Below are 17,661 nucleotides of genomic sequence, written 5' to 3'. Positions count from 1 at the left end.
GCCATAGTAGCCCTTCTGTTGGTCCATACCTGACCCACTGGTATGAGGGAGTCTTGGTTACCCAACAAACTGCTGGCGGTTTGCAGCTCCTCCGTCGACTCTCAGTAGGTACATACCACGGCTGCCTGTGAGCACACATTGTTGTTTCAGAGTCGTCTGGCTATAACAAATTGGTTCATATCAAATATTACTACGAGTAACAACCATCAGCCCAAAATTGAACAGATCTCTGACCGTGACATGAAAATGAACCTGGTCCTAATGTTTTGGCTCAAATTCTAGATTCAAATTCCCACAACATGGGGGTGATGTTTTGCATAAGTCACAATCCTGACTATAATTAGTATTCAGCATAAGCCAGACCCCTGACCAACCAATCAAGCACTAATGAGGACACGATATAAATGATCTTTCATCAGAAAGGGAGAAAACAATAACAAATTAAAAAGGCATAATTAAATATCTGCCCATCATCATTATCTGCCTTTCATTAGAAACAATTTGATTAAGCCTGAATGTAACCTCACTGCTGCACCAAGCGTAGAAACATTATCCAAATGAAAACGTAGCGTAGATGACAAATTAGTCTAACAGGGGACAAATTGCTATCTACTTAGCATGCTGTGTAGTTCCTATGGAAACAACTAATGTGCCTAATGGAACATGAGAACAAAAACATTTGAAATCCAAAGTAGACCGCATGTTAAGAATATATGGAGCTTCAGCGCTTTTAGCAACTCAGGAAATCAAAAATAATGAAAATGAGAGTGACCGAGCATGGAACACAAACGGGGGCACTTGATTAAAACCCAGTTTGAAGCAAAATATTGGACACGCCGGTCATGTTCCATGTTTACACATTGTCTACAGGAAACTAACTACTGCACATTTTATTAAACGATGACTGTTTATTTTCTGGATTAAACATAATGGGACAAATATAATATTAAATGTGTCTAAAGTTTGTGACACGTTTCATTTATTCGTTTTTATTTTCATCAACCTCTTTATTCTGGTCAGGGTTGTGGCAGGTCCAGTTCCAGCGGAGTCCCAGGACGCAAGGCAGGATTACCCTGGACAAAGCGGCAAGTCATCACAGGGTTCAGCCAACGGACACATTCAATCATTTGTGCGTAGGCGTCTGGCCGGCCGATAGCATCTAGTCTGATCCTATTACCCGACTGCATTACACTTCCTCTCTATTGATGTTGACCTCCACTCTGACTGAGGAGAGCCGTGACTAACACACGCCCCCTCCGACCTGTATGCAGTAGCCGACTGCATCTTTTCACCTACATGAGGCGAGTTCACTTGTGGATCAGTTTTGTGTATGGAGAGACATACCCTGATCCCATTAGCCTTAATCTCTGAGCTCGTAATTGCATCAGTTATGATAAATCCCCACCCTCCTTGTTAATTAGCCAATCATTGTTCGTCTAGGCGCCCGGCCTGTCGGTAGCAGAGCTGAGATTCAAACTTTTGACCTCAGCTATATGTATATGTCTGTGTGAGGGTGTGACTGGAATAAAAGACTCATGTCTACACATATAACGCATATAATATTTATATATAATTACAGCTATAAATAGTTGCAATGGATACATACGCTTGCAAAGTCTGCTAGGTTCACAAACTAATTCTCACTGTAAAATGATCCAATGTGCACGCCTATCCAAAAGAATAGAGAAATGCACTGCTACATGTCCATATTAACAAGAACATCTTCATAAAATAAACAAATAATCAAATAAACCGCCTCTCTTAGTGTAACATTTGGTCCATCACTGAACCAGAAATGAACTAACACAACAACTCTATAAAAATAATTATAATTAAAGACAGTAATCAGTAGGCTCGTCCGGCGTGTTGGTTATCCTCTCCTTGGATGTATGGCTTGGCAGAGTTGTCACTTTGGTCCTGCTGGTCAATAGACTGATAGGTGTCTCTGTTCCGGCTCACTGATGGAAAACCTGTCGCAAAAATAATAAGAAAAAATGTAATTAAATGATCTTCAGAACAATGAAACATTTTCCTGCGTTTAACATCCAGGTCTGATTTGCTCCAGGATTGAATGTGCATGTACATTTAAACTCACAAAAAATTAGGATGAATGCTGAAGTGTGTTTTTGAATGAACAACAACATTGTGTGTCATCTGGGTTGTTTTGACCAAGCTGGTATATAAAGGGTGGGAGTCGATTGAATCAATGCAATTCCATTCATTTAGCTTCAGAAGTGCAATTAATGAAGTCCTAAAGTCATTTAAAGACTGCGAGTGTAATTGAATGGCAGGAAAGAGCAGGTACAAATCTGATGTGCATGTTGCACAATAATTACAAAGGGTCTAACTAATTCATGGCCGTAAAAATGATACGTTTACTGGTTAATTTGCACTATCGGGCGGTCCTAACAATCCTACGGCAATCCTGACCCGTCAAGGCATGGACTCTGACACCCTTTTATCAGAACCAGCATTAACTTCAGCAATTTGAGCTACAGTAGCTCGTCTCTTGCCTTCGCTCCCCACGTGGTTTAATGAGCCTTGGGCCCATGACCCTGTCGCCGGTTTATCACTGCTCCTTCCTTGGACCACTTTTAATAGATACTGACCACTGCAGACCAGGAACACCCCACAAGAGCTGAAATGTGTACAGACCTCAGATCATTAGAAATGCTTTGCTGTGCGCTGAGTAAACAAAAATGTTCTGCACAGAAGCTCAATCCGAGGTTACTGGACAGCTTGCATAATTACTGCTGGTTTTATTGGAACAATATGCTCCAGTATGTCATATGCTAATTTTATCAGGCTGCGCTGCAACCTATATGGGAAAAAAAATCCTGGAATCATTTATCTCTGTAGCACATTGTTCCACTTTTTGGCACTACACTGAACCAAATTAGGCATCAAAGTATGCAGAAAGACTTTATTTTGATGAACACTTTATTCTTTCTATTTGGTTTATTAAAATACAGTTTGGAATTTCAACTTCATCAATAAGTTACGAGAATAAAATAACATTGAATTTATCTGACACAAATGTTGGTTAAGACATCATTTAGCACCATGGGAAAGATTCATTCATTTATTCATTGTCTTTTTTTATCCTGGTCAGGGTTGCGGTGGGTCTGATTCATTGGGCGAAAGGTAGGAAACACCCTGGACAGGTCACCAGTTCATCACAGGGCAAACACACACACTCACACACACACACTTACACTTAAGGCCAATTTTAGCAGCTCCAGTTATTCAGTATGCATATAACTAGATTTGTGGGATGAGACCCAATGCCACAAAGAAAGGACCCTGGTTGCCAGGTCTGGGAATCAAACCCAGGCCCTTCTTGCTGTGAGGCAACAGTGCTACCCACTGCATCGCTGTGCCGCCCCCATTGGAAACCATATTGACACACGTTGCTTCCATTTTGCTCATGTTCAGTATTCTACAGAGTCAGATTTACTAAACAAAGCCCTGAGTACAGATCATTTTCTGCATAAAATTGAGTGCAAATAATACAATACATAACCAAAAGTATTTGGACACCACTCTCAATTACTGTGATTAGGTTTTAGCCTTGTCTAGGGCAAAAACCTAGGGCAGTTGTAGCATAGCGGTTAAGGCACTGGACTAGTAAGTAAAAAGCCACTGGTTTAAACCCCAACACTGCCAGGTTACCACTGTTGGACCCCTGAGCAAGGCCCTTAACCCTCAATTGCTTACACTGTATACTATAAGTCCCCGTGTATAAAAGCGTCTGCTAAATGCGAAAAATGTAAATGTCTATTACTAACATATTTTAAAAATCTAATTTAAAATAATTGTTTACGTCCAAATGTGTAACAGTTTGGGGAAAGCCGTTTCTTGTTTCAGGATGTCTGTGACCTGTGACCAAGCAAGCTCCATAAAGTCATGGTCCGATGAGGATTTCCAGTGGCCTTGATCCCACTCAATTGCATCAAAGTGTCAATTGCGAGCCAGACCTTCAACTGGTCAATTGATCATCAAGACCAGAAATTCTTTTTAGCTCTATTGACTAAATGGGCACAAATCCCCACAGAGACACCTTCACAAATAAACTAAGGCTGTTAAAGTTGCAAACATGGGAAAGTCCATTATAATGGAATGGCTCACAGTCAGGTCTCCACATAGTGAATCCAAAATGATGATGGTTAAAATACGGCACTACAGGGAGTGAGACTGCTGATGGGAAATATCTCAATTTTGAAAATGAGTTCATAGCAGGAAAAGGAACTAAAGGTAGTAACAGCCTGTTATGCAAAATAAAAGAGGAAACGTGTTGAAGTGAACACAACGCACTGTTGCTAAAGAATGAATTTTTATGATTTACAACTTCTGCAACCCCGGATTCACCCTCTGTAGTAACTCATTATCTACAATTTGCAAGTTTTATATGAATATTTTCCCAAGTAATTTGAAAATAAAACGGTGCTTTGTCTTTGTTTATTTTTACTTTTCACTTTATCCCAATCAGGGTTACATGCCATGTGGAAACACTAGGTAAAATGCCTGAAGTACCCTGAAAAAAATCCCCAATGGACCCATAAGGGACAGTGGTAGCCTAGTGCAGGATTTTTCCAAAAAGATCCAAAAAAATGGGTCGCAGAGTAAAATAACAATAATTTAATTTAAACTTTAAACAACTAAAAACAATGTTAACAGGTGAGAGAGGTTTCCTCGAAAACAGATGGAGGATGAAGAGAGGAAGACCAAAGATGCACCGGAAGAACCTGCCAAGGGAATAAGCCATGTCTGCAGTTTAGAAGTTTTTTGGTTTCCAACAAAAAAGAAATTGGTGGCGTGACATTACTAAAGCAGTAATAATCCATCTATGCAAGGACGTGATTCCTCTATAGACAGCAAAAATACTTCACGTCGGTTGCTATACCAACGTTATACCAACAACAGCAAAGCAACCTGAAAGCAGAGATATAGCCAGTCGTCCACTTTTCTATGACAACAGACCTGTGGTCAAGTTGTACAGTGGAGTCATACCTCAGTATAATGGTATAGCTGTGCACTTCATTAGTAATGACTGGGAGACTGCAAACGTCATTTTATTTGTTAAAGGGAGAGCTACGGGTACTTATACTCAAATATTAAATAAAAAATAAAATTGTATACAGTGGTACCTTGAAACTCGATGTCCCCTAAACTCGAAATCATTAAAACTCGACACCCTAAGTCAAAAAATGTGTACCCTTAAACTCAACGTGTGTGTGACTGTTGCTTTGTTCAGCGCCCTGCGAATATGAGACAAATCTGCATTTGTGTGGAATAACCGTCAAATGCACTGCCACATGTATCTGTGTTTAGCTGGATTCTCCTCACTGTTTCACTTTTAAACTTGGGTTACAGCTCGGGGTGCTGAGAAAGGGTGAGAATCATCTTTTCCGAGAGAGTCTAAAACACTATCATTAAAAAAAAAGCTTAATGTGACTTGATGTATTAAAAGAACGACATAGGAACACCAAACCGCTCTTAATTATTATAAGTTCTTCACATTAGCCTAAAATATATGCAGTTCTACGGGACCATGGAACACATTAACAGGTTTTCCATACATCCTTATTGGAAAAAACACCATGAAACTCAACACATTTTAAACTCGACGCCACTCCCAGAACCAATGTTGTCGGGTTTCAAGGTACTACTGTATATAGCAACTGTTTCACGCGTACTGATTCCATCATATATTGTGCCATTTTGTGATGCCAAACAAACTTTATAGTACTCAAAGCCTTCATTATATACATGGTAAAATTAAAACGTTTTATATTCCATGTACTTAAGCCACAGAAATATAAAGTCCCAGTCATACAAAAAATAAAACATACCGTGATGTACCGTGAAACCGTCAGAATCGTAAAAAATATTGTGATATAAATTTTTGGTCATACCGCCCAGCCCTAACGTGCACACATATACACACAAGCACAGTAACATACACATTCACATAATACACACACAACAGAAACACACTGACTGTACATAAGACAAACAGAAATGAATTTCAGTTCAGGTATGAAGAAGGGAAGCGAAAGCTTTCAGTAACGACGGCCATAGAACGAGCTATCGGCGCTGTCTGTGGTGCAACGACTGTCCACTGACGTCTCCAGGTCTGACGAAGAGCACGGGAGCAGGAAGACAGAATGATGTGGAAGACAGACAGACAAGGAACCAGAAGGTGTGACAGACAGGGGAGAATACAAAAAAATAAAACAGTGAGGACAAGTGACAGACAGTTGATTATTTATTAATAATAGAACTAAACTTCAAATTTCTTCTTCTTTACTAGTACAACTCACTTCTAATTTGGTCAGTTATTTTTATAGAATGCAGTGACGTCAAGAAACTACATTAATCTTTCACTCTATCATGCTAGCCCACCACCGATGAGATCTGGTTCAAATCCCTGTGATGGACTGGCACCCTGTCCTGGGTATTTCTGCCTTGTGTTTCAGGTGAAACTAGACCTGACATAACTCCAAACAGGATAAAGCAGCTGATGGAATAAATAAAAAAACTTTCACTTTTTATTTAGAACCCATTATAGAACCAGAAAAAAGAAAAGAACCAGAAAGAACTATAAAGAACCAAAAAGAAAGAAAGAAAGAACCAAGAAAAAAACCCAGAAAGAAAGAACTAAAAAGAAAGAACTAAAAAGGACCAGAAAGAAGGAAAGAAAGAACCAGAAAGAACTATAAAGAAAGAACCAAAAAGAAAGAAAGAAAGAAAGAAAGAAAGAACCATAAAAAAAACCAGAAAGAAAGAAAGAAAGAACTATAAAGAAAGAACCAAAAAGAAAGAAAGAAAGAAAGAAAGAACCATAAAAAAAACAGAAAGAAAGAAAGAAAGAACTAAAAAGAAAGAACTAAAAAGGTCCAGAAAGAAGGAAAGAAAGAACCAGAAAGAACCAGAAAGAAAGAATAAGAACCAGAAAAAAGAAAGAACAAAGAAAGAAAGAAAAAAAGAACCAGAAAGAAAGAACAAAGAAGAAAGAACCAGAAAGAAAGAACTAAAAAGGACCAGAAAGAAAGAACCAGAAAGAAAGAAAAAAGGAAAGAAAGAACCAAAAAGAAAGAACCAGAAAGTAAGAACTAAAAAGAAAGAACTAAAAAGGGACCAGAAAGAAAAAAACTGAAAGAACCAGAAAGAAATAAAGAACAAGAAAGAAAGAACCAGAAAGAAAGAACCAAAAACCAGAAAGACAAAATCAGAAACCAGAAAGAAAGAACCAGAAAAAAAAACCCAAAAAGAAAGAAAGAACCAAGAAAAAAGAACCAGAAAGAAAGAAAGAACTAAAAAAGTACCGGAAAGAAAGAACCAGAAAAAAGGGGGAAAAAAAGGTAAGAAAAAGAGAACCAAAAAGAAAGAACCAGAAAGAAAGAACTAAAAAAGGACCAGAAAGAAAGAACCAGAAAGAAAGAAAGAACCAGAAAAAACCAGAAAGATTGATATCTATCTATCAATCGATCAATCTGCCTGATTGGTTGTGCCTGTGGGAGGTGTATAAGGTTACTGCATCTGCAGAAATGCAACCACTGCTGGCTGGTCATGGTGCATGCACGAGTGTGAGCTGGCAGAAGCTATGAAGCGGTCGACAGACTGCACATTTACATTTGAAAAATTACTTTTGTCATTAATATTCTGTTCTTGGGCGCTTGGGTGGCGCAGCAGTCTGACATGCCGGCCCACCACTGTTGAGATCTCAAGCTCACATCTTACTTCCACTATCGGTCAACAGGACACCTAAACAAAAATGATTGGCTGTGTCTAAGGGTGGACGGGTCAAAAGGATTCCTCACTGCTGCAGCTACTGCACAAGTGTCGAGTGGGCGTTTCGATCAGAGTAGGCGCCTGATGCAGTAGAGGAGATACAACTGGGTAATTGGATATGACTGGATGTTTTTTAGCTCTTTTACAGCAGTGCTTTATAGAGCCATTAATTTCTTTTATCTCTCTGGAACTTTCTTGGCCAGGCGTTTGTCTCATGACAGTCTGACTAATTCAGTTACATTCTCTCTCTGACTTCATTCGCCTGATTTTCTCACAGAAACAAACTGCTTCTGCTGCACAGTTTATCTCAATGCTCCAAAAACAAGGACGGAAATAAATCAAGCAAACACAGCCGGAAAAACCTTTAACACTTGATACGGGGAAGGCATTCAAAAGTTATTACACTAAAAAGCAATACATTTCCATTTATGGTATTTAGCAGACTGCTTTATCCAAAGCCACTTACAAATGTGGCCAAGTGCAAGCAACTGAGTGTTAGGGCCTTGCTTAGGGACCCAATAGTGGAAACTTAGTGGTGATGGGGTTTAAACCAGCAACCCTACAAATTACAAGTCCAGTTCCAAGTCAATCTCATTTCTGCACTGGGGCGTAGTCATGCTTCAAAAAGAAAGTTTGTTCCCCAAACAGTTCGCACAACAAAGCATCTGGATGTAATAATTAGGAGGAGCATCCACGTACTTGGCCAACTAATGAGGTTTTCTCAATACCGGAACTTACCAAAGTTGATGTTGTAATCTCCACCCCTCTCGTGGTACATCTGATAGACGAAGAAGCACGAGACCGGCTTGAGGATTAAACTGAGGATGGCCATGCCAGCGCTGAAGCGGAATGTGTCGCTGCTAGCTGCGCTATTAAAAACAGGATAGTAAATCCCAAAGTGGACGATGTCAGTGAGTATCGTCATCAGCATCCCGATCAGGAACTGCAGATCAGAGAAAGCATAATAATTTGTCTGGTAAAAACGTTGCCTGACAATTAAGATGGTTACTGCATTGCACCCAGTGATTCTAGAGAGAAGCCAGATGCACCGCAGCCCTGACCAGGATAAAGCAAAACGTGAACATGACATTAACATAAAACTGTCAATGGACTACAACTCATTACAGCAATATAACTATTATTATTATTATTATTATTATTATATGTACAGTATATTACTACTATTATGTTTATTCATAACTATGTCTAATATTATATTTATATATGTATATTAATGCTCCTATTGTATGTATTTTTTCCTATAACAATATCTTTATTTTATATTTATACTTATATATCTATATGTAATGTTTATAAGAATAGATACACTACTACTCCTATTATTATTATTATTATTATGCCAGATGCACAATTTGCACATTCTTTTTTGCATACTGTATATTGCATATATGCACGTTGTACATTCGCTACACCCTACTTACTTTATTTGTGTTTGTTTTAGTTCTTCTTCTCTTGCTTGTTCAACTACTGAAGCATCCATCCATCCATCCATCCATCTAAATAACTACATAACTGAATTTCTCATCCCAGATTCAGGTTATATACTGTATATTAAAACATGATTGGTGACCTACCATTAGTACAGCATCTATCGAGTCTCTCTGAGCGACGGCCCACACGCCCACAGCCAACACACTGAAGTTTGCAAAGGGGTAAGAGGAAGGCAGCCACGCCATGCATCCCCTGTTGTTGCACAAAAGGTTAGAGAATAATTTAACTAATTAATTAATTAATTAATAGAATTACTAATACCAACAGAATAACATTTCAGTTCAGAAGAAAAAAATTACATTTGCAGGAATTTTTTCCTCAGCTACGGGATGTTTAGTGTCTAAATGTTGTCCAATAAATGTAACAATTTAACAATACATAAATTGTCGCAAAGTCTTTAAGCTTACGGCAGGACTATACTCCTATTGCTTATTCTGTTATATTGTCATAATACTGTTATAATGGGGGTGGGGGGGTCAGGAGGGGCACTTAGTGTAAAAACTGTGCCAAGTCTGGATCAGATCCACTGTGGTGACCCCTAAATACAGGAGCAGCCAAAAGAAAAAAAGACAAATTCATTGTTAAAACATTTTGGACCAATGGTGCAGTGATTCTAGGTCATTATTAGAGACACTAATCCAGATGAAACGGTGGTTTACAGGGGTTTGACAAGCATCTTTGGATTAGACTTTCCTAGTCTATCTCAGAGGTTCTTTAGTTTGTCTGAACTGAAGACTAACTAGTGTGAAAGAGCTGGAGAAATTCCTCGGGTATATGGGGAAAAATCTCAGAGGAGTCACTACACTCACCAGACGGTCAGCAACCAGTGGACAAGCAGGATGGCCTGCAAACACACACACACACACACACACACACACGTTCACAAATCCTGTCCACAACCTTTCACATATGAATGAGGAATGCAAGTCTTGCTTGCAGGTATAACAGGAGTCGACTCTGATCCCGAGTCATAGGAGTCGACTCTGATTCCGAGTCAAAGTGCATATCCCGATTCGAGTCGTTATGATTCTTTTTGTATTCATGTTTGTTATTATTATTATTATTATTATTACATTCAAAAACAATTACAATACATGGACATCTCCTGTTCGATGCAAACTAAAGAAAAAAAACAATGTTTATTATCCATTTAAGGATGCCTACAGACAAAATCAACTCCCAGAATTATAAAACAGTTTTAAATTCAATTTGACTGCTGAATCAATTCCAAACCTTGTAGTCGACTCCGAAGAATCGATTCATTGAGTTCTACGACTAACCACAAGTAATGGTCACTTCAGAAATACAAACTAAGTGTACAGTTTCAAAACTTTTAAAAGACATCCAAAATGTTTAAAAAATAAAGAAACGTATGAAGTTTAGCTTGTTTTTTTTACTGTCAAACATAGTTAATTCAGTCAGCCGGTGCAGAGATTAGGAACAAGAGAACTGAGAAACGTACTAGCATTACTAACACGCAAACTAATGTTATGAAATAAAAGTTACCTTCAAGTTTATCGGAGGAATTTCCATTTGGAAAAGAAATACTTCAGGTGGAGTGCCTACTTCAGGGTCTCTTAAAGGTGATTAAAAGTTTGTCATGGTCCAGACAGACCCAGCAGCACTGCCCCTCCTTCTGACCTGCCGGAAAACAACAGCCATGTGACTACAGCCTGACGATGATCACGTGACTCCGCGGGCAGCGTTCTATATCTATATCTTATTCCTCTTCCACTAAACCTCACAATGGACACTAAGTGTTGGTGTTGAGTAGTTTTGTAGTGTGCATACACCAAACCAAGTCATAAGTATGTCAGACTGTCAAATCATAATGCATTTTCACTACAGAGAACAGCACCCACTGCTCCAGAGTGCAATGGTGGTATGCTATACATCATTCTTACAGTGCTGACACATTTCACCTGATCATTTCAGGAATGTATTGGCATTAGGGTTGCCAACTTTCAGAACTGGAAATAAGGAACACCCTGGGCTGGCAGGTTGGGGGTTGCTCTGGCGGGTGTTTGCACCTATAAAAAATATTACTTACACCGTCATAGGAACATTATCAAAATGTTTAATATAGGCTGTTTAACATATATTATTTTCGCTCTTTATAATAATAGTGCAAACTATTGCAAATTTCACTTAAAAAAAAAAATTAAACAGACCTGGTATTATAAAAAAATGCTGAACATTTCTCACACTTTTTCATAAATACTTGGTTTTTTGTTGTTGTCTTGTTTAGTTGATGTATTACAGTATGCACTGTTTGAAATAAACTCAGCTGTGTGGCATCTTTTGCTGGCATGTTACTTTTTTGTATTATATTTTGTTAGAATTTCATATCACATGTACACTGTCAATTTGATATTTTCTTCCACAAAATAATTTTAGTTAACCAAACTAGATTTCTTCTTAGGGTAATTTTGCTGTAGTTCATCTTCTTCCAGTGTGGAAATCTCAGTCTAATCTGCAGCATTTCTCCCCCATTGCTAAAAATACGGAATAAAGCGCGTTCCGTATCGGTTCAATACGGAACACCACGTTTAGTTTCCAAATAAGGAACGATTCCGTATTTTACGGGACGGTTGGCAACCCTAATTGGCATGGAAAATGAATCCACCCAGCTCTTGACAAACGTTTTTTCCTCAAAAGTAGTTTAGGAATCAGTTGTGTTGCAAACAACAAACAAGTAATGACAATTTGATGCTGTATAGCTTGTTTGCAGGGACAGTTTGTCCAACAAAGTTAGCCTAGGCATTTAGCACTGTAGTTAGCCTATTTTTCATTATTTATTTATTAGGATTTTAATGTCATATTTACACTATGGTTACATTAATGACAGAACAAGTAGTTACTTGTTACACAAGATTCATCAGTTCAAGTTTAATGTTAAACACAGTCATGGACAATTTTGTATCTCCAATTCACCTCACTTGCATGTTTTTGGACTGTGAGAGGAAACCCACACAGACTTGCAAACTTGCAAACATGCACGGAGAACATGCAAACTCCACACAAAAAGGACCTGGACTGCCCCACCTGATGATCGAACCCAGGACCTTCTTGCTGTGAGGCGACAGTGCTACCCACTGAGCCACCGTGCCGCCCCAGTCAGCCTATGTCATATAGCACTGCATGGTAATAAAGCTTTCTATCATGATAACTTGGTTCGTGTACGTAAAATAAAGATTATAATAAACAAAAATATGGACATAAAAAAATGGACGTGGACATTTGCAACTTGGGGGTTTGTATTTTTAATACTATTTTTACTGTACATGCAGTGCATTTGGTTTTTACAAGTACAATCTTTTTAGTGTGCTGTCTGGAGTCTGGTCAATGTCTGAACTAACCCTTATATGTCCAATCTGTCGCTCTGCCAATCTATAAGACTATAACTCACTACATATGGTACACACTAGAGCCTAGCGTAATATATGGTATAACATCAGCATTCAGCATGTGGATACAGAAACAGCAACTGAAGACCACAGAAATCCCACAACCATCCAAAACCTGGACTATAATACCTCCGGTTTGAGCCACAACAATGCCGCAAGGTAGCCTATGGCTGTAAACTAATTGGCACTGCCTTCTGAATGGGAGTAATTGTATTCCTTTTTGCTCTGTCAGACAGTACCTACCAATTCTGGGCTTTTGTAAGCTTGTGCAATTGATAGCATTCTTCTCAAAGAACATCAACCTGTTTATCAATATTGCACAAGCCGCAGCTGGAATATATGTGGCTGACATGCTGCATGTGTTTTGAGGAACGCCTGTGTTAATACTTATTGTCCCAGGATGGTGGTGTCATAAGACAGAGAGATCCAGTAAATGAAAATAGTAATTGAATACAACAGAAAAAATGTTTCACTTGTAACGTTGTAATGATGTTTTGTACCATTCCTTGATAATGCCTTAAAACTTCTATAAATTATACATATACAAGTCAACAAGTATTAAGTTTTGGGGAAACAGGACTTACCATTACACCCAAGTGGTGACTGTTCTCTGCCTGGCCTGTGACTAAATGGGTCCATACACAGATTTACCTCATCATCAGTATTAAAAGTATTTTTGAGCCATAGTAGCTCATCAGCTTTTTGCAGAGTGGCCCTAATGTTTTGAAATAAAGTACAAACACTAAAGTGCTTGTTTTCCCCAACTACCTAACCAACCATCTGGCGACTTGTCCAGGGTGTTTCCTGCCTTTCGCCCAGTGAGCTGTGCCCACCACGACCCTGAATAGGATAAAGTGGTGGTAAAACAGACAATGAATGACTAAATGTATCTGGAATTCTAACATAAACTGCATTTTTGAGTTAAGTAAGGGCTACAAAGACATGGTTTGGAAAGTTTGGTGTGCAGAAACTCCATTGGCTTGCACAGAGATCTGACCTCAACCCCGTCAATCACCTTTGGAATGAAGTAGAGAGTTAATTGCAAGCCAGGCCTTCTCATCCAACTTCAGTGCCTGACCTCATTAGTGCTCTTTTGACTAAATGAGCCTTTCCAATGTAGTAAAGTTGAAGCTGTAATAGCAGCAAATTGTGTGTGTACGGGGAGCCAGTGTTAAAGCTCAGGGTTTTGGACTGGGATGTTCAATATACTTAAGGTCAGGTATTTGCATCTTTTGGCCATATTGTGTATTTTTGCTGATTTGGTTGGTTTGCCTATGTTCTTTAATCGTAGTATGGTCTCCATCCACTGCACATCATCAAAATATTTACAAATATCTCAGTGGAGTCGAAGCAACCAGGGAATTCCAGCTTGAATTTTAAAGATGGAGTATTCTGCATTTGCTTTAAAGTCCCAGGATAGAAGCCTACTAAATTACATCATATTTGACATTTTATGTTACATCCCAGGATCCCTGGAACAGAAATGAGATGTCCTGTGTGAAATACCAACCGTGACAACTCAATTTCTTCTCTATATTATATTTGGTGTGTGTTATTAGAATGGAGCACATGGAAGCAGAGACTCAACCATGCCTGTCAAAGCGAATTAAGTCAACAAATTTGCTGTATATCATGTTGTATACATGTTAACAAAATATTAAACTTGAATTAATGTATTGATCTGAGCTTATTGCTGAAGAACATTGTATATTGTGTATATAATGAGTACTGATCGATCATGCGTGTCCAGTTAGCCACCTGTGCTCTGTATTGTCTGTATAGTGACAGCTTGTTACATGTATAAGTCACTAATAAGGCCTGATTGGATAAATCATATGGGGGTTTGTTGGCTTTTCTGGACATAAAACCAGATTTGGAGGAAAGAAGGAGAGGAGGGGGTCTATTTACACCCTGTGGGGTAAAGCTCTTTGTTGTGGAGCGCACGCCTGGCAGATGGTGATCTTCGACCTACGATCTTTGTCACCCTTGGCTAGGTAATAGCATGGTGGATCTTTTGTACTCATCCTTAATAGTTGTATTGTATCATCAGCTATGTGGACAAAAGTATGTAGACACAACTTTTAATGAGTTTATTGCCAATCAGTTGTTTGTTACCATTACTTATTTACCATCTTGGAATTCAAGCCGAAAGGCTCAACATTAGATTGATGCAGACCTAGCTAGTGTGGATAAACTGGCAGGCTGATGTGTTCCAAACCACCTCTGAAACCAACATCAGATAAAGAAATATTAATCAATGGTTTCCATAGTTGAGCTGCATCTGTATGCACAGTGGTTGGTTGGAGTAATTGGTTGGAATGTTGCAAATAATACCCAGTGTAAATGTGTTCTTTGAATCAATGAATCCTTTTTTTAAAATACTGAGTCTAATGCATCTGGGTTCAGCAGATTCCATATGGTGAGGTGTATAGTTTGGTGGGAGAGGAAAAATGGACCAAGGGTTGTTTGAGCTGAGTTGCTTGGTTCCAAATCTGCACAAATCAAGGTCCAGAGACCTGAACTCAACCCCATTCAAGAAATTCTAGATAAATAAGGGCAAATAAACAGTCGTGTTCCAAAATCCGGGGGACAACCTTTGCAGAAGAATGGAGGTTTGTGGAATACAGTGATTCTGATAGGATTTATGGCAATGAATGATTTTGCAGTGGCAACCGTTGAGCGTCAGAGGTGCTTCACATTAATACACAGTAGATCCAAAACTATTGAAGTGTTTACTAGTGTGGTCTAATGGCTAAAATTTGAGTCTGGGGATAGGTAAGGCAAATTGTCAACAAGCATCCAGTGTATAAAGCATCGTATACATGTGGGAAATAAATTGGTCTCCCAAGTTCATTTATTTACAATGTAATTAGCGAAACCAGTTCTTTAGATTGAATGTTCAAGTGTTTATCATAATAATGTAGGCTACACTACTAAAATGAGACACAGCCAGTGGGATCCATATTAAAATCTAAAGGTGTGAGACATTCCTCAGATGTGACAATTGGGGCATCCAGCCATCTCTGTAAAAATGAACGACACCCACTCAGACTGGACTGTGCCACTGGTTACCGAATCCCCTTTCTTTCACTGTATTTTTTTTTCATTTTCAGCTTTATTGCGCGTTTCACAGTCGAGCCAGGTCCCGGGTGTGCCCAGCCTGTCTGAGAGTGATCTATCATCGCTCTGGCCTTCCTCCAGCACCACGCACATTGCAGCATGTAGAGGCAGTATTAAAAATACATCAGAAAAGAGGGAAACAACAGTTCAGCCCCTTCTTATGAGACTCAATGCGGCTTGAAAGGCATTTACGTACCATCTGTATGCTGTGTATCAGTCGCAATATTGATATGCACTGCTAGCATATATTATTTCCTTTGCAAGAAATTAGTGATATTGATCTGCCAGGCTTTGTGTTGGGTGCAGCAGCGTATTTGTACACTGCAGTGATGCTAGTGATGAGAAAAGACCAGATTTATGTGCACAACATGTATGGGTATCTTAATAAGAAACAGAAAGACAATAAATGGCCCAACTTCCTACAGACAAGATCGGTTGTTGTAATACAGAACAAAAGGCTGAGGGGATTGGAATGCGATGATGATACAAAGAGGTAAGACTGAAGCTAGAAAATGAATAAACAAAGAAAACAAGGTCATTAATTCTCTAGGTGGAGGCTGGTGCTGTGCCACTGCAGCCATAGTACCACAATTTATAAACACATCCACAGTTAACTCCTAATTGTCTGTTAGTTTGCTTGAAAAATACTAATAAAATGTTTAATTATTATTTTATTTTTACAAATCGTGACCATGGACAGGAGACTATGGCATGGCAGCACTTACTCACAACTTGTGGTTTATGTAAAGCAGCCACCTCAAAGCACACCAATGGCTATTTTGTTAAAGTGAATCAATCTTCTTTTGACTCCAGTTCTTCTTCAGCAGCATAAAAAACAGCCACTCAGATTCTTGTTTTAGTTAAAGCAGGAGTTGAAGTAGACCGGACTACTTCAATTACCACCTGCTCAGTCTTCCCATGTCCACTGTAAGACCACTGCAACTGATAGAATGCAGCAACACTTCTGGTTTTCAACCTACCTTCAATGATGCTTTACCTACAAAACCAATGGGCCAGTCATGACCTACCTCAAAGAACTTAAAAAATAATTTTCTGTATGTGATACACTTCATGCCACCACTCAGTGTTCAAGGAAGACAGACAATGTGGCCACCAAGTGGTGGAATTATCTGTTCTTCTACGTACACATATTTTTTTAACATGGTTTCAGCATATTTTGTTCTTGGACTGTTGTCTACTTGTACTTGTTTACTTAGGAAGTCACTCTGGATAAGAACATTCTGATCTAAGGTTTAGTCCAATCACTAAAAGCCACAATAATCTATTCAACCCAAAGTACATTAACATTTCTACCTCTATGCACAAAACAAAAACAATAAAACATTGCATAAGTTTATTTAAGACAAGCAGAAAACTACAAATTACAATTATTTCTGCAGCTTGTGAAATCACAGTTAGGGGACAGATAACAGAAGAGTCGTAAAGAAATGCAACAATAACATAAAGCCAGAAAGAAATAACAAAAAACAATGCCAATAAAAAAACAATTCATTTTTACCATCCATCCATCCAATCCTGTCCATTCCATCCATCCATCCAACCATCCGATCCTGTCCATTTCTGTCTATTCCATCCATCCATCCACCCATCCATTCCTGTCCATTCCATCCCATCCATATATCCATTTCATCCATCCATCCATCCATCCATCCACTTCCTTTTTTACTATTTATTCACCTACTAAATAAAAAAGTAGCTGCCCTGTCTTACAATAATTATACCTAGTGCACACTACACAGTTTCCGCCAAATTTCCATTTTTCGCCTAATATGGAAATGCTTTATTTTCTACCTTCTGTGTAATGCTC

At 38.8% G+C, this 17,661-nt stretch overlaps 1 protein-coding gene across 1 annotated transcript; it reads right to left on the bottom strand.

Moving 5' to 3' along the window:
- Window positions 1–1,548: 1,548 nt before the first annotated feature.
- agtrap (angiotensin II receptor-associated protein) lies at window positions 1,549–10,944 on the bottom strand. The gene is made up of 5 exons (XM_062986850.1): window positions 10,813–10,944; window positions 10,116–10,150; window positions 9,390–9,498; window positions 8,533–8,737; window positions 1,549–1,970 (listed from the first exon to the last, which is right to left on the bottom strand). Exons 1-5 carry the CDS (start codon window positions 10,837–10,839, stop codon window positions 1,846–1,848), a joined length of 501 nt encoding a protein of 166 aa, XP_062842920.1. The 5' UTR covers window positions 10,840–10,944; the 3' UTR covers window positions 1,549–1,845.
- Between the last annotated feature and the right edge of the window lie 6,717 nt (window positions 10,945–17,661).

Source organism: Trichomycterus rosablanca, chromosome 24 (assembly GCF_030014385.1).
Source record: "Trichomycterus rosablanca isolate fTriRos1 chromosome 24, fTriRos1.hap1, whole genome shotgun sequence".
Taxonomy (NCBI): Eukaryota; Metazoa; Chordata; class Actinopteri; order Siluriformes; family Trichomycteridae; genus Trichomycterus; species Trichomycterus rosablanca.
The sequence above is the reverse complement of the archived record's forward strand: the minus strand, read 5'-3'. Positions and strand labels throughout refer to the sequence as shown.